This window comes from Emydura macquarii, unplaced genomic scaffold (assembly GCF_026122565.2).
Source record: "Emydura macquarii macquarii isolate MOO-44397 ecotype Brisbane River unplaced genomic scaffold, CSIRO-AGI_Emac_v2 contig_2627, whole genome shotgun sequence".
NCBI classification, from domain to species: domain Eukaryota; kingdom Metazoa; phylum Chordata; order Testudines; family Chelidae; genus Emydura; species Emydura macquarii.
In genome coordinates this window covers 400242-422876 of record NW_027132764.1, presented here as the reverse complement: position 1 = coordinate 422876, position 22635 = coordinate 400242, and the positions used below count along the sequence as shown (strand labels likewise).

Here is a 22635-nt window from a genome sequence, read left to right as displayed (position 1 = left end):
GTTTGGTCCCAGGGTGGACCCTTCTGTACTTTAAGGTCGTTAATTTGCACTTTAGGGTCATTGGTAGGTATTCTTCAACCTTCAGGGTCAGGATGGCAGTTGGTGTCTTCACTCCCCTTTCTGTTGTTAGAGCAGTTTAGGTTGGTGTCTTTTTATGCCCTGCACATACATTCCTCACTCACACAAAGGGAATTTATCAAGATATTTTTAGGTTCAATAGTACAAGTTTCAGGAAAGAGCTCACTGCAAGAAACTAACAGGATGGAGCCAATTATGCCGCACTAACCAGTCCTGTACCACCATCATACCAGTAAAGGAAACATTTCTCTCTACCTCACTTATGCACTAGAACAAAGAATCTACATCTGATTTGTTTGCACAGCTCCTGGGGGTGGCACACACTGTGATCTCTGCAATGATCACACACCCAAGTCCCATCACCGCAATACAGGACTAACACATGGGGAAACCGAGGCGCGCACACATCCCTCAGAGAAAACCCCAAGAACATCCCCCACTTCATCACAGCCCTCTTGGCAAGTCATGGCGTTTAACTCAGCGCCTTCCTGAGTGCTTAAAATATGGGAGTGAGCCACACAACAGGGAATTGGCCATGGGGGGCAGGGAGCGAGCCCTGTTCGCCGAGGCCAGCGGACGCCCCAGGGAAGTCAACCCGGAGAGAGACCGAACTGTTTCCCTAGGATCTCTCCAGTCCGGGACCATTGCTAGCCACACAAGATGACTGAGAGCCGCAGATATCAAAGCCAGATGGGACCACTGCGATCGGAGTTGGGGGGAGTAAATGCCGTGTTGGGAGGAGGTACCAGCAGGCGTCTCTGCACAGACTCCAAGAGCCTGTCCTCAGCATGCGAGAGAGTGCCCAGTCTTGGGAGACATTCTGTGCTGTGCGGTTTGTTGCTGCACATTCTTGGCGGGGAGATCCAAGTTCTCACAAGCAGCAGAGCATTTTTGCTCTGCCTCAGTCTCTCTAAGCAGTGGCAGTTTTGGGGGCACTGCCCCCTTCAAGAAGCAGGCAGCGGTGCTGGGGCTGAGATCTAGCACAGGGCTTTGCCCACGTGCTGTTTCCAACCACCTCTACTCCAAGGCTGGTGGATACGGAGTCAATAAACTGGTTACAATTAGAAAATACCCAGATTCCACGTCATTGATTTCTCTGAAGAGAAAATCCACCAACACGGCCCTGAAACCACACAGTAGAGGAGAGGCAGCACTGGTGTCAGAGGACACCACCAGATAGGGCAGGAGGGATCCAGGGCTGAAAGCGCCATTTCCCCGCCAAACGTGGCTCGTTTCAGCCCCGCACAAACGATTCGAGCTCCCACAGCAGCAGGTTTCATTCCCGGTTCTCCTCTCCCTGCCTCCTGCGCAGGCAAAGCACAACGGCAGCCGTGAGAACAACGCCTGCTCCCAGCGCCAGCAGCCGGATGGTCCAGTGATGTGGGGGCAGCGTTCGGTGTCCGCGCTCGGACTGGGTCACGTTTCCCCGCAGGCCGGACCAGGTCGTGTTCTGAGCAGAGGGACCTGAGAGACACAGACACATCATGAAACCTCTCTGAGGGGCTGCAGGTCAGGAATGAGGGGCAGGGGGCAGATTGGGAGTGAGGGACACCAGCAGAGCAGGGGCAGGAGGGTGGGGGGCAGAGGGGCAGCGGCAGAACTGGGGGCGCGTGGAGGGTACCTGTGACGACGAGGCGGGTCCCAGGCCCCCACAGCAGACAGGGCTGCCCCAACAGCAGCAGGATGAGGCGGCAGCAATAAAGGCCCGAGTCATTGCCCCGCAGGGCCCGCAGGCTCAAGATGCTGGTGGAGCCGTTCTCCAGCCAGGCCCGGCCCAACCCCGTTGCCCGGCCCCCCCGGTGCCAGCTGGCCATGAGGGCCCCAGGCGGCAGGGGGGGCTCCACGGTGCAGCTCATCTCCAGGGACGACCCCTCCGGCCGGCTTGCCCACGGGGGGCGCTGTTCCACCCGCGGCGCCGAGCCCTGCAGGCAGCCACCTGGGAGGCAGGAAGAAAGTCAGAGGCGCACAGTGGGGGCCCCAGTTGCACACACCCCCTCCCCCGAGATCGGGGCCCTGGGCGCGCACCCACAGAGCAAGAGACGCTCACTGCCCCAGGCCACCAAAGCAGAGATTTCGCCCCAACCCGGCACTTACTGGGCCCCCGGGAGCTGGCCACCAGCTGCAGGAGGATGGCCCAGAGAACCAGGTGCATCGTGGGTCTGCACCTGCCCCACAGCACAGCCCCGGGTGCAGGGAGCCACCCCTGCCTGCCTGGGGAGGGGGTCCCAGACTCCGGCAACACCACTCGCAGCCCCAACGGCCGGCTGGCAGAGCTGCGGCACCCGCCTGAGTTTGCAGGTAGCCTTGCACAACGGCTTCCCCCAGGCGCCCAGCTGACTCTGTGGGGCCGAAGGCCCCCGGCTGGCTCTGAGCTCAGAGCCCCACCAAGGCAGGAAATGGGCAAGGCAGTGACCAGCGGATGAGCTGTGGGGGCGGACGCTGAGCGGAAACTGCAGGGGAGGCAGGAAATGGCAGCCAAAGTTGGGGGTGGGGGGAAGAGCTAACCAGCCAGCCAGCCCCCACACCCGTCCAGCCAGCCCCCCACTCCCTACATGTCCAGCCAGCCCCACATGGGGGTGTGGGCTCTCTGGGAATCAAAGCTGGATCTTTAATTACAGATTCTGCAGTAGAAGGAAACCTCCAGGAATGGGGCAGCCCCACCCCACCACTGGGGCCTGTCCCCGTGGGTTCGGGGCAATGCCCCCTCTGTCCCTACACAACCCCCCCTCCTGGCCAGAGAGGCCTGCTCCGCCCCACAGCCACCCCAGCTCAGCCGCACACACAAACACACACCATAGACCCCCCCCCATACCCTGCTGACCCCCTTCTTGTGGGTCAGCTCCAGGTTCTCTGGTCCCTTTAAGGGCTCCTGGCCGGACCTGGCACAGTGCCAGGGCCACATTTAGCAACACAGAATTGCTGAGCCCGCAGGGGGGAGACGGACAGGAGCAGGGCCTGCAGGAGGACAGACGGACAGGAGCAAGGCCTGCAGGAGGACAGACACCCCCCAGCCAGCGTGAGGCTCCATGGAGGGGACGTAAGCGCCCCCCTCCCTCTCCCCAGGCTGTCCCCAACCATGGAGCTGAGTGGGGGGGTGAAAAGCTGGGGGGCAGGAGCAGTGGGGAAGGGGGAATCAAGGGTGAACCCCCCAATCCCTCCCCACAAGGTACCAGAGCCCCAGGGTGCTGAGGGGGTGGTGCTGGGGGACGGTACCCCACCCCCCCAGCATACCATCAGTGGGGCACACAGCAGGACTGGGGAGCTGTAGTGGGGAGCCAGACCTCTGACCCCCAACCTGTCTCCTCCCAGGGCCCCCCCCCGGGCAGCGTACCGGGCCGCCATGGTGCTGAGCGGGGCAGGCGACGCACTGGGCTACCGGAACCAGCACTGGGAATACTGCCCCTCAGGCCCCCAGATCCACGCTGAGCTGGCCCAGCTGGGGGGTCTGGGGGGCATCCGGGCTGCGCCCCCCGACTGGCCCGTCAGCGACGACACCGTCCTGCACCTGGCGACCGCCGAGGCCCTGGCCACTGGTGAGGGGGGCACACAGCCAGAGGGCGAGGGGGGGTTAAGTGGGGCACAGTGTTGGGGGGTTAAGGGAGGGAATCAGGTTGGGCTGTTTAGCTGGACCCAGAGAAGTAGTCGTCAGGGCACTGGGGGGGAGGAAGGGGACTGACGGGGGGTCCCCAGACTGATCCATCTCTGAACCGTGGGTCTGCCCCCCCAGGGCTGGAGGGGGAGCCGTTGCTGCAGGAGCTGGCACGAGGCTACGTGGCAGCTATGGGCGACATGGAGGGCAGAAAACCCGGCCCCACCAGCATCCTGGGTACGGTAGGATGGACCCCCTCCCCGCTACTTCAGGGACCCCCCTGCCTCCCAGCACCCCCAGGGCACCGGGCACACCCTGCCCACTGGCACCCAGCCCAGCCCCTCACGCAGCTGCAGCCTGGCACACTCTACTACGCAGCCCTGCCTAGCTGCCCCACCTACCCCCTAGAGCCAGCAGCCCCCCCAGGCTGCGCCAGCCCCCGTGCATGTGACACGAGGCAGGGGCTGTAGGGGGTGGGTGGGCTGCATCTACGTGGGGTGCACAGGGGTGTGGGGGCAGACGGGTACTCACAGTGGGGGGCATCAGCATGAACCCCTCATCTCCCCCCAGGGACGTCTCAGCTGCAGCCGGGCGAGCCAGGTGGATACCGGATCCCCTTCAACCCCAGCGCCACAGGCTGCGGTGCCGCCATGCGCTCCATGGCCATCGGGCTCAGGTAGGGGCGGTCGGCAGCCCGGGGGGAGCCTGGGACAGAGCAGCCAAGATGACAGGGTCCGTCTGGGGGTGCACACAGTGGGGGTGGCGGGGGTGTCCCACGGGGTGGGTGGGTGGGGGTCTAATGTTGGGGAGCATCTGGGGGGCCTTGACCCTACACTGCCCCTGCCCCCCAGGTACCCATACCCCAGGGAGCTGCCAACCCTGATCCGGATCAGCGTGGAGAGTGGCCGCATGACGCACCATCACCCCACAGGTGGGAGTAGGGGGGCTGGCCCTGCACCAGCGGGGGGCTGACTTGTGAGGCGGGAGGGGTTGGTCCCACACTCCCACCCGACACCCACCCTCCCTCTTGCAGGGGCACGAGGAGCGGAGCGGAGCAGGGCTGGGCAGGAGGCAGCCCCCCACTGCAGCTTTGAAGGGAGAGCTGTGAGGGGCACGGGGGTCCCAGCCCCCCAACCCCAGTGCAGGGTAACTAGGGGGTCCCCACGCCCCTGACAGCGTGCCCCATTGCAGGGTACCTGGGGGCACTGGCCTCGGCCCTGTTCACGGCCTACGCGGTGCAGGGGCTCCCCCCGGCGGAGTGGGGGGCCGGCCTGCTGCAGACACTGCCCATGGCCCAGGACTACGTGCGGGACACGGGTGTCAACCCCCAGCCCAACATGGAGGCCTGGGGGTACTTCCCCCAGAAATGGGGCTGGTGAGTGGGTGGGGGGGAGGACACAGACCCCGGGGGAGACGTGGGGGATGGGGATGGGGATGGGCGTGGGGGATGGGGATGGGCAGGGCAAGGTACAGACGACCCCCAGGAGATGGGGTGGGGAGGGATTGGAAAGGGGAGCACAGACCTCCAGGGGCAAGCGTGGGGGGGGGGGGCAGGTGAAGGGCGGGGGGGCCATAGATCCCCGGGGGGTGAGGCGGGGGGTGGGTCGGGGGCGGGTCAGGGGCAGGATCCTGGTCTCAGCCCCTGCTCCCGCAGGTACTTGGGTGAGCGAGGCCTGGCCGAGGGGCACGGCCCCTCCCGGTTCCCCTCGCCCTATGGCCCGGCAGAGCGCGACGAGGTCTACCGCACTTTCAGCCTGGAGGGCTGGGCAGGGCGCAGCGGGCACGACGCCCCCATGATCGCCTACGACGCGCTGCTAGGCGCCGACGACTGCTGGGACGAGCTCTGCAGCCGCGCCATGTTCCACGGGGGTGAGTCCGGCTGCCCCAGAGCCAGCCGCATACCATGGCCCAGCCCCACCCCAGCCCCCAGCCCTACAGAATCCAACCAGCCCCTGCGCCGCACCCCAGAGCCAGCCACGCTCCCTGTTCAAACAGCACCAGGCCCCACCCCGAGCCAGCTGCAGCCCAGCCCCGATCCAGTGGGGTCCTGGCCCCCATCTCCCTCCCCTGAAACAGCGCCCCGCTCCAGAGCCAACTGCACCCCGGTGTTGTAAAAGAAAAGACAAGCAGGATCTTATTCAGGGGGACAAGGCGAGACGTGGCGTTTATTGTACATGTAAGAATAGCAAAGAGCCGTCACATTCACACACACATTCATACCGTTCTGCGAGCTGGTGTGATATAACGACCAGTCCTTTCAGGCATTGCTCGAGCCAGCCTAGCGGCCAACTAGGCTGGGCATGAGGAGGGAGCCGGGCCTCTGTCGGTCGCAAATCCGATGCTCCAAGATGACAATTGCAGAACGAGACCCAAAGTTTCCGTGTGTTTACCCATTTTTGCTACTTGCTGGCTTCCTACAGTAAAGGAAACATTTCTCTCTCCCCTTACACAACAGAACAAGGAGTCTGCATCTGATCTGTTTGCTCAGCTCCTGGAGAGGGCTTGCACCAGCCCCGCTCCCCACACAGCGCCCAGCCCTTACCCAGAAGCAGCTGCAACCCAGCCACGCTCTGCATGCTAACAACCCCTGTGCCTCGCCCCTGAGCCAGACACAGCCCAGCTCCGCTCCCACCATTCACAGCACCCAGGGTCTGTATAAACAGATGCTGGAGACCCATCTCAGAGACAGATGCATCCGAGGTCCAATCTCTGTGCCAACAGCCCCCACACTGTGCCCCAGAGAAAGCAACGGTTCCTGATCCCCCTATAAAGAGGCCCTGCACCCCAGCCCTGAGCCATCCACACCCTGATCCCTGTATAAATAACCGGTGGGCCCTGTCCCAGAGCCAGCCGCACCCTGGCCCCGATCCCAGTACACACAGCCCGTTCTGCCTCCACCCAGGGCTAGCCGCCTGGCACTCTCCCTGTAAGCGGCTCCAGCACCACGTGACAGCCTGTCACAGCCAGGCCCCGATTCCCCTATAAGCAGAGCTACCCCTTCTCGCCCCCACTCCACATAGAAACAGCTGCTGTGCCCCAGTCCAGAGACGGCCGCACGCCTGGCCAGGTCACGGTATAAACAGCTCCCCACCCAGCCAGCCACATCCAACCCTGAGCTCTGTATAACCGGCCCCCTCCACCTCCTCCTACAGCTAGCCGCATCCCGGCCCCGGCCCCATGAAATCAGCCGCCTTCCCCAAAATCCCAGAGCCATTTGCATGCTGGGCTCTGTCGCAGCACCCCCGAGCGAGGCCACCCAGGGCATGCGTGTGCACATCTCCCACGTGCGAAGCCTCCAGCCGCCTCTGCCATGCCGGCCCTCCAGGGGGAGCCGGGGCCCGGCCATGCGCTGGCTGAGCCAGGTTCCGTGGCCCAGGGCCGGTGGGGAACGTGGACTGGCCCCCCTCGGCTCTGGGCTCCGATGCCATCCCACACCTCACTCTGGTGGTGCCAGCGCCCGGCTCTTCTTCCCCTCTGCTGGGCCGAGCTCCGAACTGGGCCTAGCCGGTGAGTCACATCAACCCTGACCCAGGGGAAGAAGTGGAGTGAACACCCCATCACAGAGCAGCACCTTAGCCCCTAAATACACAGTCCCCGGCACCCCCCTCCCCCGGAGCCAGCAGCACCCCGACCTGCCCAGCCCCCGGTGCCCCCAAGCCAGCCGCACCCCGACACCAACCCACACAGCCCCCAGCATGCCCCCCGAGCCAGCCACACCCTAAGTCACACAGCCCCCGGCCTCCCCCTCTTGGAGCCAGCCGCACCCAAGCCCTGCTATACACAGCCCGCTGCGCCCCGGCCCTGATCCCTGTACACAGCGCAGCCCCAATTCAGATAGGACTAGCCCAGTGCCCTGCCCCAGGGCCAGCTGCAGCCCAGCCCCGTTATACACAACCCCCAGCGCCCTGCCCAGCCGCAAGCAACACACTGGCCTCAACCCCAAAATGCACAGCCCCCGGCACCCCACCCCATAGCCAGCTGCACACACATCCCTATACACAGAGTGCCCAGTGCCAGCCCCACCCAGGCCCCCAATATACACAGCCCCTGGTGCACCACCCCAGAGCCAGCCACAGCCCTGACCCGATTTACACAGGCCCTGGCCCTAATAGATACAGCCTGCAGAGCCCTGCCCCAGAGCCAGCCACACCCTAAACGCCAATATACCCAGTCCCCTACCCCAGAACCAGCCAATATATACAGCCCTCAACACGCCATGCCACCCCGGGGCCAACCACACGCCACGCCTGATATACACAGTCCCTGACACACCGGCCCAGAGCTGGCCATACACCAGCCCCCTGCCCAGCATACACAGCCCTGCCCTGACACCCTATCCCAGAGCCAGCCACAGCCCAGCGCTGATATATAGAGGCCCCAAGGCCCCACCCTGTGCCCAATTTACAGAGCTCCCACCTTCTAGGCCCCACTATACACAACCTCCAGAGCCCTGCCACACAGCTGGCCACGTGGTGGCCCCAATATACAAAGTCCCCAGCGCCCTGCCCCAAAGCCAGCCACACCCCGGCACTGATATAGACAGCAGCCGGCGCCCCCTCCCAAAACCAAGTACACCCCCGCCCCACTCCCTCCATGCACAGCGCCCTGCCCCCAGAGTCCGATATATACAGCCGCCAGGGCCCTACCCCATAGCCAACAGCATCCGAGCGCTGACCCCCATAAGCTCAGCACCCAGCCCCAACCCCAGCATACCCAGCACCCAGCCCCACAGCTAGCCGCACCCCGCACACGATTTACACAGCACCCAGCCCCATTATACACAAGTGCCACAGCCCTGCCCCACAGCTGGCCACATGGTGACCCCAACATACACAGCTCCCGGTGCCCCGCCCCAGAGCCAGCTGCACCCCCCCACAATATACAGAGCCCACTGCACCCTGGCCCCGCTATACATATCATCCAGAGCCCTGCCCCAGAGCCCACCGCACACTGGCGCCGATATACCCAACACCCTACCCCACAGCCAGCTACACCCCAGCACCAAGCGCGATATATACAGCCCAGGACTCACCCCGCAGCCAGCCTCATCCCAGCCCTGATATCCACAGCCCCCACCCAATTTACACAGCCCCCACCATGTAGGCCCTAATGTACACAAGCCCCAGAGCCCTGCCCCACAGCTGCAACACCCTAGCCCCAATATACAAAGCACCCCGCCCCAAAGCCAGGTGCACCCCAGCACCGATATATACAGCAGCCAGCTCCACATCCCGAAACTAACAGCATCCCAGCCCCGGCCCCAACCCCAACACACACAAGCGGCCGGCGCCCTACACCCACAGTCCAGTATATACAGCCGTCGGGGCCTTGCCCATAGCCCACTGCACCCTAGCCCCAATCCCAATACACACAGCCCCCGCCACCCCACTCCAACCCCAGCATCCATAAGCCCCAGAGCCCTGCCCCACAGCTGACCGCCCAGTGCCCCACCCCAAAGCCAACCGCACCCCAGCACCAGTATACGCAGCCTCAGACAGCCCACCCCACCATACTCAGCCCCTGCCACCTCACGCCAAAGCTGAGTCCACTCCGGCCCCTCTATACACGCTCCTTGGCAACCCACCCCAGCATACTCAGCCTGACACTGTGCCCCAGAGCTGGCCGCACTCCAGCCCCAATATACACAGCTCCCAGGGCCCGGTCCCAAAGCCAGCCACACCTGGCCCCCAGTATACACAGCCCCCAAAGCCCCCCCCCCCAGCCAGCTACATGCCCGCCCCCACCACAGTGGCCACACCCAAATCCCAGCATACAAAGCCCCCAGCACACACAGGCCATAGCCCCCGCTCACTGCAGCCAACTGCACCCCACCCCCTATCCCAGCATACACTGCCCCCAAGGGCCTGCCCCAAAGCCAACTGTACCTGGGCTCTGATATACACAGCCCCAACCGATGCCTCGCCCCAGAGCCAGCCATACCCCACTCCTGGCCCCAATATACACAGCTCTCAGCACCTCACCCTCAAGCCATCCGCACCCCAGCCCCCACTGTCCCAATGCCGGGTGAGAGATCCCCTATCCCCCACGCCCTGCCCCCTGAGGGGCTGCATCTCACCTGGGCCAGATCCCCTATCCCCCATGCCCTGCCCCCCTGAGGGGCTGCATCTCACCTGGGCCGGTCTCTCCGCAGGTGACAGCGACTCGACGGGTGTCATTGCAGGCTGCTGGTGGGGCCTGGCCCACGGGCTGGCTGGGGTCCCTGCAGGGAACCACGAAGCCCTGGAGTATCGACAGCGCATGGAGGCAGCCGCTGACCGGCTCCACGCCCTGGCCTGTGGGGAGAGCAACCCATGAGTGGGGAGATGCCCCCCGACTGCCCCACTCCCCCCTCACAGCCAGCACCTGGGTTCAGCTTGCAGCTCCTGCTCTCAACCCGGATTCTTTCCTAACCCCTGCACGCAACACCCCGGGGGCCGGGGCTGGATTTGCTGAGGGTCCCTCATTCCCCGGGGGGGGGGGGGACGGGACGACAGACAACACAGCATGTGGAGAGGAGCAACAAATCCCTCCCCCAGCATGTACTTCTCTCTTCCATGAAAAACAACCAGAGTTCTGTGGCACTTTAAAGACTAACAAATTTAATATTTGCAATTTGTTAGTCTTTAAAGTGCCACAGAACTCTGGTTGGTTTTGCTGTATACAGACTAACACGGCTACCCCTCTGGAACGCTCTCCCATGAGTCACCCCTCCCGCACTGCTGGGCCCAGGACACCAGGGTCCTTCCCACCAGGGGCCCCAGGTCAGCATCTGGCTGCAGCTCCTGGCACCATCCCACTTAATAAACCCTGCTGCTTCCCAGTGCTGGCAGGAGTCATTTTGGGGACAAGGGGAGCTAGGGCCCATGGCACGGGGCAAGCCTGCCCCACCCCCTGGGGGATACCTACACCAAGACCAGGATGCAGAAGAGGAATGTTTCTATCACCCCCACCCCCCAACAGGCAGTAGGCACAGAGAGAACCCAGGAGTCCTGGCTCCCCCAAACCAGGCTAGCACCATGCAGGCTGCCCTGCAGGATCTGTCCCCTCTGCAAGGATTTGCCAGGACCCCATTACCAGCCCACGGGGGGGGGGGGGGCAGCCCCCTCCTTGGCTCCCAGCTACAATCCCACCAGGGCCTGGCAAGTGCTACCCACCACAGAAGCCTCCTCACAGCTGCAGGGGGGGTACAGCAGCTGTCTCCCCACACACTGCCCCTGTTCTAGGGCCACTACCACCCAGCTCACACCTGAGATACCCCTGCTTGAGGGGCTACACCACTTTGCTCTCTTCCTGTGGGGCCAGAGCATCCTAGCTTTATGCTGGGCCCATCCCCAGCTGGGCCCCATCAGCAATTAAACCCAGCTCCCAAGCAGCTCTTCGTCCCCCAGGTTTGTAATTGGCCTCTCAGGGGCTGCAGTGATGGGCTGGTGGAGGTTCGGGGAAGGTGGGGGGCATATGAGGAGAGGGCCATGTGGGGAGATTTAGAGGGCCAGGGGTTGTGGGACTCAGGGAGGTTGGGATGGGGCACTTTTGCAGATGGGGAGGGGCACGGCTCTCTGGCATTCCCCCCCCTCCCCCCCCCCCAACACCCACACACACACACACACAGTCCCTCCTGCCTTCATTGCTCACTGCTCCGAGCCCGCAGGCTGGGCAGGTCCTGTCCCATTGCTCACATGCAGACTGGGGGGATCCACCCACCAGAGGAACAGGCAGGAAAGCCCCTGGCCTAAGAGACAAGAGGGGGGGCGCAACAGCTGGGCACCTCAGCACTGGGTCCTGTGCTGTGCTGTGAGGTGGGGGGGCTGATCTTGGCCTGTTTGAAGTCCCCCAGGCCCGGGTGATAGCTATGTATCGACGCCTGCCGGGAGGCCGCCGCCGCAGCTTCGGCACTGAGGATCGGGAACAAGACACAGGAACCCAAATCAAGGAGAGCCAGCGCCAGCCCCACCTGGCTCTAGGCTGCCCCCCAAAAGGCCCCGTCAGCCCTGCACGCTGCTGTGTCAGGGGGAGCCAGACTACGTCGCAGCATGAAAAGGGGTGCTGCGTTCACACAAGCTGCACTTCGCTGGGGGGGGCGAAATAGCCAAAGTGGGGGTCCTTGGGGGGGAACTGGGGGGGAGGGGCTGCTGGGGGACAGAATCATCTTCCCCCACGTCTTGGCAGGCTCTGGGCAAACAGGTGGATTCTGCCCCCTCCCACCTGATTGAAGCTCCCAGTGGCGGGGGAGCGGTGGTCTGGGGGGGGTTTCTTGTGACTCCCACAGCGACAGAGGGGGCCATTCTGTAATATCACCCAGCAGAGAGGGACCCCTGTCCTAGAGGATGGGGTTAAACCCCTCCCCCCATGGGGGGAGAAGCGCCTGTAACTTCCAGCTGACAACAGTGACATCCCATAATAGATCCCAGCCCCACAGGAGGGGTTAAACCCCCACAACCAGGGCTAGCATTAGAGGTTCCTATGCCCCATGATTTCCACCTGAGAAGTTTGCCATCCCATAATACCCCCAGACCCATGTGCCCTGTGCCCCACAGACAGGCCTTATCCCTCCCCCCACAAAAGGGTTCTGGGAACCAAGGTTCCTGCTGCTCAAAATTTCCACCCTCAAAGCTTTGGGGGTGATATCCCATCAGCCCCTCCTCCCCCACTGTGGGGCTGAGCTGCAGGGAGCACCCCTGGGGGTCACCAGTGGGACCCAAACCTGGGATCATAATCGGATACACTGAGCCCAGGGGTCCTGGCTCCCAGCCCTCCTGCTCTAACTACTAGACCCCCCACTCCCCTCCCAGAGTGGCGTCTGGGCTGAGTCCCGTGCCAGCCCAGCAGATGCTGGCCGGGTGGGTGTAGCCAGCAGATGCCCGGCGGGCTGGCGATAGGCCGTGGGGCGAGGATAATCCCCTGACGTGCAGCGGCTATAACCACCCCCACCCCCCAGCACTGCCGCTACCTTCTCCAGCCCTGGCTCCCGTGGGGGCGGCCGGCAGCACCATGCAGAACACGCTGGGGCCTGCCTGCATCTTCCTGCGCAAGGGCATCGCCGAGAAGCATGGGGTTCGGGCACCTGAGTCCCTGCGGGGGGGCAGGGACTGGGAGCTCGGACGCCTGGGTTCTTTCTCTGGTTCTGGCGGGTGGGGCTAGTGGTTCGAGCAGTGGGGCTGGGAGTCAGGACTCCTGGGTTCTATCCATGGCTCTGGGAGTGCAGTGGGGTCTAGTGGTTAGAGTGGGGGGGGCTGGGAACCAAGACCCCTGGGTTCTCTCCCCAGCAGGGCTGCGTCCCTGAGTGTCTCTCTTTATTTCAGCACCGGGAGCTGGGAGCAGATGAAATTGAAGGTAAGAGGCCCCTGGGAGGGGAACAGGATCTAGTGGTTGCAGGAGGGGCTGTGAACCCGGTCGCCTGGGTTCTCATTGCAGCCTTACCAAAGGGGACAAGTGGGTTGGTACACAGGCTGGGGCTCAGGAGCCCCCGGTTCTGTCCCCAGCTCCAGGAGGGCTGTGGGGGAACACAGGGTGCAGCAGGGGTCCCAGGACTCCTGGGTCCCAGGACTCCAGGAGGGCTGCGGTGGGAGAGGCCCAGGACTCCTGGGTCCCCCGCTCTGGGATGCTGCGGTGGGAGGGGTCCCCTGCTCTGGGTGGGGTGTCTGGACCCCACGCCCAGCCCCGCAGGCAGTGGGGCTCAGGCCAGCGGTTCCCTTGGCAGAGCTGCGCGAGGCCTTCCAGGAGTTTGACAAGGACAAAGACGGGCTGATCAGCTGCAAGGACCTGGGCAACCTGATGCGTACCATGGGCTACATGCCCACCGAAATGGAGCTCATCCAGCTCTCACAGCAGATCAACATGAACCGTGAGCCACGGGGGGTGGGGCGGGGGGATCTGAGCAGCAGGAGGGGCAGTTGGAGGGGGGCTATTCCAAACAGTGGATCCCACATCTGACCCCCAGCTCCCATTGCAGTTGGGGGCAGGGTGGATTTCGAGGATTTCGTGGAACTGATGACACCGAAGCTGCTGGCGGAGACGGCCGGGATGATCGGGCTGCAGGAGATGAGGGACGCCTTCAAGGAGGTGAGGGAGAGAGAACCCAGGTGTCCTGGCGCCCAGCTCCTCTGCCCCCAGCCCACCAGGCCCCACCTGCCCCCCTTCCAGAGCTGGGGATAGGAGCCAGGCGTCCTGACAGTTGCCGCCCCCGCAGTTCGACACCAACGGGGACGGGGAGATCACGCTGGACGAGCTGCGGCTGGCCATGCAGCGTCTCATGGGCGAGCAGCTCACACCGCACGAGATCAGCGACGTGGTGAAGGAGGCTGACATCAATGGGGACGGAACCGTCGACTTCGAGGGTGAGTGGGGTCTGGCCCGGGGCTCTGGGTCCGCTCTGAATAAAGTCAGGCAGTGGCACATCCCTCAGGCCCCTCCCACCAGGGCAGTCAGCCTCCTGGCTCTGCCCTGGGAGCGCTCCACAGAGTCCCCCTGGATGGGGTGCCTGGGGGCGCCTGACTCGCCCCCCAAAGGGCCATGCACCCGCCACACAGGCAGCCGTGACTCAGCAGGCATGGGAACAGCAGGTGTTAGTGGCCGGGGGCCCAGGAACCGGGAACAGAGCATTGCCCACTGTCTGGGCACAGACAGCCAGACGCAGCCAGGCCGGCCGCTGGGGGTCTCTGCAGCCACCACATGTCCTTGTCCCACCACCTCAACCCCCGAGCGAGGGCAGGTCTGCACTAGGGAGTTTGTGGACCAAACAGCAGAGGGGTCCTGTACACTCCGAAATGCTCCTCCCGCTGATGGATCTGCTCGGCTGTGTCGAATAATCAAACCACCTCGAGGAGAGGCCAAGGGCTTACATCAGCATCCGCTGTGTCCCTCACATGGGCTGTCGCTCCGGTCCATTTCGCAGCTCCAGAATCTCCTTTGAGCTGTGAAATTGACAAGGCTGGGGGCGGGGAGGGAGAAGCTGGGTCAGCTGGACCCCATTCCCCAGGGTGAGAAGCTCCGGTCAGTGGGGAACAGGGAGTGGGGAAGCCCAGGGCTGGCTCCTGGCAGGGAAGGGAGCCTGTGGGGCTCCCAGGCCCCACAATGCCCCTCTTAGATCGGATGCGCCCCTGACCCAGGGAAGGCAGCGTGGACAGAAATCACTGCAGGCTGTAAGGTGACCTGTATTGTCGGCTTATTTTTCTAGTGTAGACAAGGCCTTAGTAACACACAGGGGAAACTGAGGCACACACACAGCACTGAGAGAAAACATCAGAAACATTCCCACTTCATCACAGGGGCGCCCTGGGGGGTTGTGGGTAATCTGCCCCCTGGTTCAGACCTGAGCAGTACCCCAGGGGAGAGCTAAAGGAACAGGTCCGTATCCTACACTACATGGGAGTCACACCCCATGGGCCAAGGCAAGGGATTGTGGGCCAGTTCTGGAGGGTCATGGCCTGCCAACTCTAACAAGGGGTTTGTGGGTAACACACGCTGGTGTGAGTCCACCGGGCACAGATGGGAGGAGGCGGGGCTCCCCTGTGGGGCAACTCCGTGGGGCTGGGACATCAGTACTAATGGGGGCTTTCCCTGCAGAGTTTGTGAAGATGATGTCACGCTGAGCGGACCCCCAGCTTCACAGGGGGGGCCTAAGCCCAGCCAAGCCCCCCAAGATCAGAGACCAGCCCCACAGCGTGGCAGCCACCAAACCTTCAAGGGGGGTTCGAGCCCCAACTGGATATAGAGAAACCACCACGAGTGACCCCTGAATCGCTGCCTCTAGTCCCCCCACAGCCAACCCCCCACCTCCTGCCAGCCAACCATTCCCCAGAGCCCCCCATGCCTCCCCCTACAGCTTTCCCTCTATGTTGGCCCCTATGGATGTCTGGACCCCCCACACCATATCCCCCCAGACCTCCACCCCCTCAGCTCTCCCCATCACCTCATCCTCCCCTCCCCATAGCCCTTCCTCTTCCTCCCCTGCCCCCATGGCTCTCTGGACCCCACCATTCCCACCAGCTCTCCCCCCATGGCTTTCCAGACCGCTCCATCCCTGACACACACCCCTGGAGTAGAATAAAAGCCTTGTTGAACCCAGGCATCCGAGGGATACTTTTCTGGCCAGGGGATCGTGGTTACAGCCCCAGGGTGGGGGCTGAGGGGGAGGCAAAGGGCTTAGAGCTGATAATCGCAGCCCACAGGGACAACATATGGATAGGAATAACCGGCTTAGCACAGACTGCTTGGGGGCAGGGCTGGGTTAGCGGGGGCTGTGGGTCATGAGTCAGGGGTACCGGTAGAGCTGGGGGGGAAGCCCAGGGCTGGGAGCAAGCTAGCAGGGGGCTGCGAGTCAGGAAGGGCACCGGCAGAGCTGGGGGGAGGGCTAAGCTAGCGGGGGGCTGCAGGTCAGAGTGAAGGGCTGTAGGGAGAAGGGGCCAGGACTGGGCTAACGGGGCTGTGGGTCAGGAATGAGGGGCTCCAGCAGATGGGGTTGTGGCAGCCCCCCTCCCCAGGCACAGCTGTCTCTCATTAGGGCCTGAGATGAAATTGCAGATTCAACTCCGATTCTGAGAGCTTTTAATCCGGAAACATCGTTAAATGAAACGAGCAGCCGGGCGGGATAATCCCCCCACTGGAATTGCTCCCAGCACCTGGGTGGCCTGAGGCGGGAAGGCTGAGGTGAGGGAGAGTCCATGTGTCTGTGGCACTGCTGGAAGATGGACACAGCTACAGAGTCCCCCCACCAGCCCAGGCCTGGGCTCTGCCAGTGCCCCTCAACCAGCCCAGGCCTGGGGCCCCCCCAACAACTCTGCTGGTTCCCAGCACAACAGGGCCCTGATCTGGTTCAACATGTGTCATTGTGGTGCCTGGCCCAGCCCCGATCCTGCTCACCTTGGGTCAGTGCCGCATGCAACCGGGCAGGGCCCTGATCTTCCTCCATCCCCAGTGAAGTGATCAGGGGGATTCAATTCCCCATCTCGTTAAGGCCCTTGGACTGAAGGAGCACTGGGGTGGGTCAGTTCCCACGGGGGAGGCCAGGCTGCTGGAGCCTAGCATTCTCACACCCAGCTGGCCCTGGTGGCTGGGGCCCTGCAGGAAAGGGCAGCAGGTGGGGGGCACCCCAAACACTGTGTGCATCCCACCACGAGTCCTGGGGAGAAGGGCTGGCAGCCCCAGTGCAGGGGGAAGGGAGTCAGCAGTTGATGACCCAAGACTCCTGGGTTCTGTCCCAGCTCTGGGAGTTGAGTTGGGTCTAGGGGGTAGATCGGGGAGATGGGAAGGGAGCAGGACTCCTGGGCTGGCTCTAGCAGATGAGCTGGGTCTAGAGGGGTTGGGAGCCAAGACCACTCATGACCAGACCAAGCTGCTCTGATGCTGTCAGAGGGTGGGCGTGCCCCACCCTTCGTTAGTGCTGATTGCAGCAGGGTGTGGCTAGGCAGTGCAGGGGCTGGGATATATCAGTCGTCCTTCCCCTACCCAGGTGAGCCCAAGGGCTAGGAGCTAGTGAGGAGGGGGTTTCCCCTGGGGCTGGCTCCTGTTCCCTTCTATGGGGAGAAGTCCTGGGGGACAGAGCAGCTTGTAGGGCTGTGCTGGGTGCCCCCATAGGAGGGAGCTCCCTGCCCTACTCACCAGGCACTATCCTGACCCACCTTGTCCCCTGCAGCTGATCCTAGCCCCCACAGACATGGGTGAGTCCCCTGTGCAGGTGGAAGTGTTGACCCAGGTAAGGGGGAGGAGGGTGTTTGGTGGGGGAATGATGGGTGTTTGGGGAGGGTGGGGAACCCTATGGGGTGATGGGGGAGTGGGAAACCCTGGGGACGGGGCTGTGTCTGGGTGGGGTGGTAGATCCTGGGGGGGATGGGGTGGTAGGTAACCCCCTCGGGGGGTGGCTGGCAGCTGGCATGGAGAGGCTCTGGAATGTGGGTGGATGGGTGCTGGGGCAGGGAGTGCTATGGGGTGACTGTGGTGGGGGAGCTCTGGGGTGTGGTTGTCCCTTTAACCTGTCTCCCCTTAGCTGCAGCAACACGGCATCCCTCCGGAGCAGATCACTTACCCACGTGTCACCCTCTCGGCCCCCTGGCGCCTCTGCATCCGACACGGCCCCCCTCACGACCCCGCTGGGGCCCGGCTCACCCTGCTTGACCTGTGTGAGCTCAGTGACCCTGTTGCCCACACTTGGCCCCTGCACCAGGCCCAGGGTGCACTGGCCCACCCCAGCCAGCCCCTGCTGGCCCTGCGAGGTATGGGGATTGAGAGGGGGCCAGCCCCCCAGGCCAGGGAATGGGGGAGGGTGTTCCAGGCTGATGGGTAATGGCATCTGCTCCCCATGCAGGCCCTGGCCTGACCCCTGACCTCTCACCTGCCCACTGCACAGCTCGGCTAACTGGGCTGGCACCTGGCCCCGGGGCTCAGACCGGTCTGTGCCCCCAGCGGGTTGCGTGGCTGGGCTAGTTGGACTGGTGCCAGTTCTGGGACTCTGACCTGTCTGTGCCCCCAGTGGGCTGTGTGGTTGGGCTGCCTCCCAGCCCTTGGGCTCTAACCCGTGGGTGCCCCCAGCAGGCTGCGTGGCTGGGCTGGTTGGGCCGGTGCCGGTCCCAGGGCTCTGACCCATCTGTGTCCCCAGCGGGCTGCGTGGCACAGGTGTTCGATGTGGCGCAGCGCTGCCTGCGCTGGCAGTGGACGTTCGCCCACCCCCTGGAGTTCTGGGCATGGCTGGAGCCCAACACGCTGGCGCTGGTGACGGAGGAGGAGGTGTTCCACTGGGCCCTCAGCTGTGAGCACCGCAGGGCATCGGTGGGTGGGAGCTGCCAGGGGAGGGGTGGGGGTACAAGAGGTGCCCGGGTAGGGACTGGCTGGGTGGGCCAGAAGAGTGGTTGGCCGGGGGGGGTCAGGCAGGGGCTGGTTAGCGGGGCTGTCAGATGGGGTGCTGTGGGGGGAGGGGTCAGGTGGGGGGCTCTCTAACCTACTAACTAGTCACTTCACACCCCTATCCCCAGCAGGCCGGAAGCCACGGCGTCAGTTCTGGCGCCACGAGCGGCTGTGGCGCACAGAGGTGGTGGGTTACCAGCGGGATGCGAGCGGGCTCTGGCTGGCGCTGTCCACTCTGGGTCTGGACCAGGTAAGGGAATCCCCTTCCCTGGCCCCTGGGGACCCCACCCTCCAGTGGCCCCTCTGCCTGGCTGACCCCATCTCTCTCCCCAGCAGGGCCACGTGGTGGGGCTGACCCAGCTGCACTGGCGGGGTGGGCGGCTCTCCCAGGTCATCGAGGCCCAGGCAGTGGCGCTGCCCCGGCACAGCTTCTCCAGGAACCCCCACCCCTCCTCTGCCCTGCTGGCCGCCGTCCGGCACGGTGGAGAGCGCAACGGGCAGGTGCGTGACAGGGCAGGTGGGGGCTGGCTCCCGGAGCATTGTGGATAGCGCCTGTGGGGGCTGGCTGCCGGAGGACGGTGTCAGTGCCGGGGTGGAAGGGGGCAGGCGGGTGGTGTTGAGGGGCTGGGCCCTGCCTGACCCCGCATCTGTGTCTCTCTCAGTTCCATGTGGTGGAGCTGGGCCCGCACCAGCCAGGCAACGCCGCCCTGCTCAGTGCCCGCGCCAGCCTGGCCTTCAAGGGTGCCCGGCCCGGGGACTTCCCCAGCACCGTGCAGGTGAGCAGGCAGGGGTCTGTGAGCTCCCGGGGGGAGGGGCTGCCTGCCAGCAGATCTACGGGTGCCTGACCCCAGCCCTTCTCCCCCCCCAGTTTGCCCCCCAACTCGGTGTGGCCCTGGTGCTCACCAAGCACACCCTGCTCTTCCTGGTCGACGTGGAGACCGCTCAGCCCCTACACCGCGTTCAGCTGGCCTGGGACATTGTCTTCGCCACCGTGCCTGACCCCCGGCACCATGGCCTCGTGGGGGTGTGCCGCAGCGGCAAGGTCAGCTGGGGGGGGGGGGAGTGGCAGGAGGGTGTGTCCTGCAGGGAGGGTGCCCTGCCGTGGGGCATGGCTGTAAGGGGGGCACACAGGAGGAGGTGAGTGCCCTGCACTGTGGAGGACCCCCCTGCTACAGGGCCCCTGACGGCCCCTCTCTTTCCCTGTCTTTCCCCCCCCCCATGCAGGTGCTGTTGGTCTCACTGAGCCCGGACCCACTCCTGCAGCTGCTATCGCGCCGCCCTGCCAGCCTCTGCCTCACCCAGCGCCTGCTGCAGCTGGTGGGACGGGCACCAGGCCTGGGCAAAGCCAGCCCCCCCGTCTGAGCCAACCGTGCCCAGGGACAGCCCGGACTGGAAGCCGGGTGCTGGGGGAGCTCTGTAAATAGCATGAACTTGTGCAGCTGGCAGGCGGCTGTCTGTCCGCTGGGGCTGGCGCTGATATGAAAGGGTGGGTGGGCCTGAGTCTGCCATGAGCCCCCCCAGCCTGCTGTGGGGGGCAGGGAAGGAGGCTGGGGCGGATATGATGGGCACCTGTCTTTCAGGGGAGGGGGTGGGAGGAGCCCCGCTGCACGGCATGAGTGGGGCACCCCCCCCCCCCCCCCCCCAGCTGTACTGGTCACTGCATCCTCCCTGGTTTTACAATAAAAGGAAGAAGCTTGGGCTGGCCCCTAGGATCCAAGCACATAGCGCAGGCTCTGGCTGGGTGGGAGTCCAGGGGTGGGGTTTGAGGTGATCTCTCACTGTTCACAGCCCCCCAGCTCTGCCCAGGCCATTTATTAGTGAAGGAGGGGACAGCAGATCTCAGCCCATTCAGAGAGGCTGCAGTGGGGGGAGGTCCCCTCAGAGGGAGGCCCGGGCTCCCCTCCTTCCCCCACCCTGGCTGTCCTGCGGCAGGGGCACACTGCCACTCTCTGCTGCTCCGTGGGGACGAGCTGTCCTCTTCTGATGGGGTGCCCTAGAGGGGGGAGTTGGGGTTAGGGGCAGGGCAGGGTGCAGGCGAGTACCCCATGGTGCTGGCGTGGTGCTCTGCTCCCTGCCCGCCATGCAGCTGGCCCCGGCATCTCCTGTGCCCTGCAGCTCCTCGATGATCTCCTGCAGCAGGTCCAGCCTGGAGAGCGGGGGCAGGTTAGCAGGCAGGGGTGGCCCAGACCCCCATACTAGCTGCTCCCCCGCCACCCACTTGCTGGCATCAGCCATGTCCAGACATTGGTGGCCTTGCTCCCTCATAACTCATGCTCTAGGGTGGTTCTTGGCCCCTGCTTCCGCCCCTGCACCTTGGGGGCTGCAGCAGAGGCTGATGGGTAAAACGGTGAAGGGAGCAAGGGCTTCTACCCCCCCCCCACCCCCACCCCAAACCACAGGGTCGCCAGTGCCACTCACGACTGCAAGGTGCCAAAGCGGCTGCCCAGGGTGGGCTCACGGGCTGGGCTGGCACATCCCAGTTCCTGCAGACAGACAACAGGAGGAGTCGGTGATGGTGGCAGGTGTGGGGGGGAGGCCTGGGGGAGGGGATCGCCTCTCTCCATTACCTGCTGCTGTTGGTCCTGCATTCGTACCCACGCAGAGAAATCGATGAGGCTCTGCAGGGGAAGGCCCCTGGGCCCTGGGCTGGCTGCGCTGCGCTCACCTGTGGGGGGAGGGCACTGGGTCAGCAGGGGTGTCACTGAGGGAGGTGGGGCCCTGAATGGCTGGTGTGGTGAGGGGCTAGCCAGGCCCTGGCAGGGGAAGAGTTAACAGTCTGGGGCTGGTCACACCCCCTCAGTGGGGGGCCAGCACTGCTCAGCAGGTGCTCCGCTTTTTGGTGGGGTCATCCAGGCACACCTGGGATACCAAGGCTGGCACGCCATGAGAGGAACTGCCTGCTACCCCCATCTATAAAGCCTGGCTGTGGGCAAGCCCCCCCCCCCACTCCATTCTAGTGGGGGGAGGCTGGAAGAGATGTGACTCACCTGGTGGGGCCACGGGTGGCCAGCTGGGCCGTGGCAGGGTCCCCAAGCTGCAGCATGTTGCCGTGACCCCTGTTGGGCCAGCCCCGTGGCTGCCGCAGCCCGGCTGGGCTGGAAGCACGCCCTGGAGGCTGATGAAGTCCTGCAAGGCCTGGATGCCAGAGGCAAAGCGGTGCTCCAGGGTCTCCAGAGAGGCTTGGGCCTGACCCAGCAGGCAGGCTGAGGCCTGGAGATTGCTCATGCAGGTCAGGGCTGGGACCTGGCCCAGCTCCTACAGGACACACAAATGCACACAGGGTTAGTTGCCAAGCCGCTGCAGACGGGGAAGTCACCGGGGCAAGATGCCAGGGATGTGGGTGTAAAGTCTGATGTCCCAACAAACTAGCTGAATACATTTACCTACTCTTTAGCATTACCAGTTAGCCATACCCTCAATTGTCACATACCCTCTCTCATATTTTAAGAGCTCCCACCTTCATTACAACCATTTTTAACTGACACACACAGCAGGACTCTTTATGCTTGGTTTCCCCAATATGTGGCCGTTATACTTTATGCCCTATATTTGCAGATAGCCCTACAAATGTAGTACCAGGCAAATCATAGGTAAGCATTACTACTGCCTTCACCTCTCTCCCAGTTTTACACCCTGCATTTGCCCTGGCATGGGCCGTAATTTCACATCAGGTTCTGCATCCAGCACAGGAGAGCTTCCTATATGCAATACCTCCCTTTCCTCGGGCATCCCCAAGGGCATGTCATGCTCTGCAGCCTTATTCACCATCGGGGGCTGTAGTGTGGGGCCTCTAGTCACTGGAACCTCACAGGCAGTGAGATTCTAGGCTCTGCAGGTATGACAAAGGTAGTTAAACCCCAAAAAGCAGATTCATTGCCAGAGATATTCTCACCTTCATGTCTCCGTTCACTCCCAGCTAGACCATCACCGTTACATGGAAGAGCCTGATTCTAGTAGTAGACTCAGTTGCCATCTCTCTTCCAGGGAATCGTACCAACTGGCCTATAGGCAACAAGTGATTCTTGTGAAGAGTTCTGAAATCAATCCTTCCTCCTTCTCTCCAGAGCAAATATACAGGAATCCTAGGTAGTTTCTGAATGACCTGATAGGGGTCTGATTTCCATCTGTCTCCC

The 22635-nt window shown here is 63.5% G+C and overlaps 4 protein-coding genes across 6 annotated transcripts; 3 read left to right on the top strand and 1 right to left on the bottom strand.

Moving 5' to 3' along the window:
- Positions 1-606: 606 nt before the first annotated feature.
- Positions 607-10020, bottom strand: LOC137163603 (T-cell surface glycoprotein CD8 beta chain-like). Its single transcript, XM_067563914.1, has 3 exons — positions 9799-10020; positions 1700-2014; positions 607-1542 (listed from the first exon to the last, which is right to left on the bottom strand). Exons 2-3 carry the CDS (start codon positions 1932-1934, stop codon positions 1355-1357), a joined length of 423 nt encoding a protein of 140 aa, XP_067420015.1. The 5' UTR covers positions 1935-2014; positions 9799-10020; the 3' UTR covers positions 607-1354.
- LOC137163602 (ADP-ribosylhydrolase ARH1-like) lies at positions 3009-11222 on the top strand. Of its 3 annotated transcripts, none has more exons than XM_067563911.1 (8): positions 3009-3115; positions 3388-3611; positions 3806-3904; positions 4238-4343; positions 4519-4598; positions 4859-5042; positions 5322-5536; positions 9819-11222. In XM_067563911.1, exons 1-8 carry the CDS (start codon positions 3105-3107, stop codon positions 9980-9982), a joined length of 1083 nt encoding a protein of 360 aa, XP_067420012.1. In that variant the 5' UTR covers positions 3009-3104; the 3' UTR covers positions 9983-11222. The 3 variants fall into 3 exon arrangements, with proteins under 3 accessions (XP_067420012.1, XP_067420014.1, XP_067420013.1); XM_067563912.1 differs by having other exon boundaries at positions 3015-3094; XM_067563913.1 differs by lacking the exon at positions 3806-3904.
- Positions 11223-11802: 580 nt separating this feature from the next.
- On the top strand, positions 11803-15872 carry LOC137163601 (calcium-binding protein 5). Its single transcript, XM_067563910.1, has 6 exons — positions 11803-12718; positions 12967-12997; positions 13365-13508; positions 13617-13726; positions 13854-14001; positions 15230-15872. The coding sequence occupies exons 1-6, from the start codon at positions 12656-12658 to the stop codon at positions 15253-15255; spliced, it is 522 nt and encodes a 173-aa protein (XP_067420011.1). The 5' UTR covers positions 11803-12655; the 3' UTR covers positions 15256-15872.
- A 718-nt stretch (positions 15873-16590) lies between these two features.
- On the top strand, positions 16591-20847 carry LOC137163600 (clathrin heavy chain 2-like). The gene is made up of 9 exons (XM_067563909.1): positions 16591-16742; positions 17298-17357; positions 17649-17874; positions 18258-18407; positions 18631-18752; positions 18836-19003; positions 19165-19278; positions 19371-19544; positions 19727-20847. Exons 2-9 carry the CDS (start codon positions 17319-17321, stop codon positions 19862-19864), a joined length of 1131 nt encoding a protein of 376 aa, XP_067420010.1. The 5' UTR covers positions 16591-16742; positions 17298-17318; the 3' UTR covers positions 19865-20847.
- The last annotated feature ends 1788 nt before the right edge of the window (positions 20848-22635 follow it).

Excerpts from the sequence above, each read along its gene's own strand:
- LOC137163601 (XM_067563910.1), top strand. The coding sequence starts at position 12,656 with ATGCAGAACACGCTGGGGCCTGCCTGCATCTTCCTGCGCAAGGGCATC. Across the intron at positions 13,509-13,616 it reads ACAGCAGATCAACATGAACC|TTGGGGGCAGGGTGGATTTC; the intron begins GTGAGCCACGGG and ends CTCCCATTGCAG. Across the intron at positions 14,002-15,229 it reads CGGAACCGTCGACTTCGAGG|AGTTTGTGAAGATGATGTCA; the intron begins GTGAGTGGGGTC and ends CTTTCCCTGCAG.
- LOC137163602 (XM_067563911.1), top strand. Across the intron at positions 4,599-4,858 it reads GACGCACCATCACCCCACAG|GGTACCTGGGGGCACTGGCC; the intron begins GTGGGAGTAGGG and ends GCCCCATTGCAG. Across the intron at positions 5,043-5,321 it reads TTCCCCCAGAAATGGGGCTG|GTACTTGGGTGAGCGAGGCC; the intron begins GTGAGTGGGTGG and ends CTGCTCCCGCAG.
- LOC137163600 (XM_067563909.1), top strand. The coding sequence starts at position 17,319 with ATGGGTGAGTCCCCTGTGCAGGTGGAAGTGTTGACCCAG. Across the intron at positions 18,753-18,835 it reads CCACTCTGGGTCTGGACCAG|CAGGGCCACGTGGTGGGGCT; the intron begins GTAAGGGAATCC and ends CTCTCTCCCCAG. Across the intron at positions 19,279-19,370 it reads ACTTCCCCAGCACCGTGCAG|TTTGCCCCCCAACTCGGTGT; the intron begins GTGAGCAGGCAG and ends CTCCCCCCCCAG.
- LOC137163603 (XM_067563914.1), bottom strand. The coding sequence starts at position 1,934 with ATGAGCTGCACCGTGGAGCCCCCCCTGCCGCCTGGGGCCCTCATGGCC. Across the intron at positions 1,543-1,699 it reads GACCCGCCTCGTCGTCACAG|GTCCCTCTGCTCAGAACACG; the intron begins GTACCCTCCACG and ends TGTGTCTCTCAG.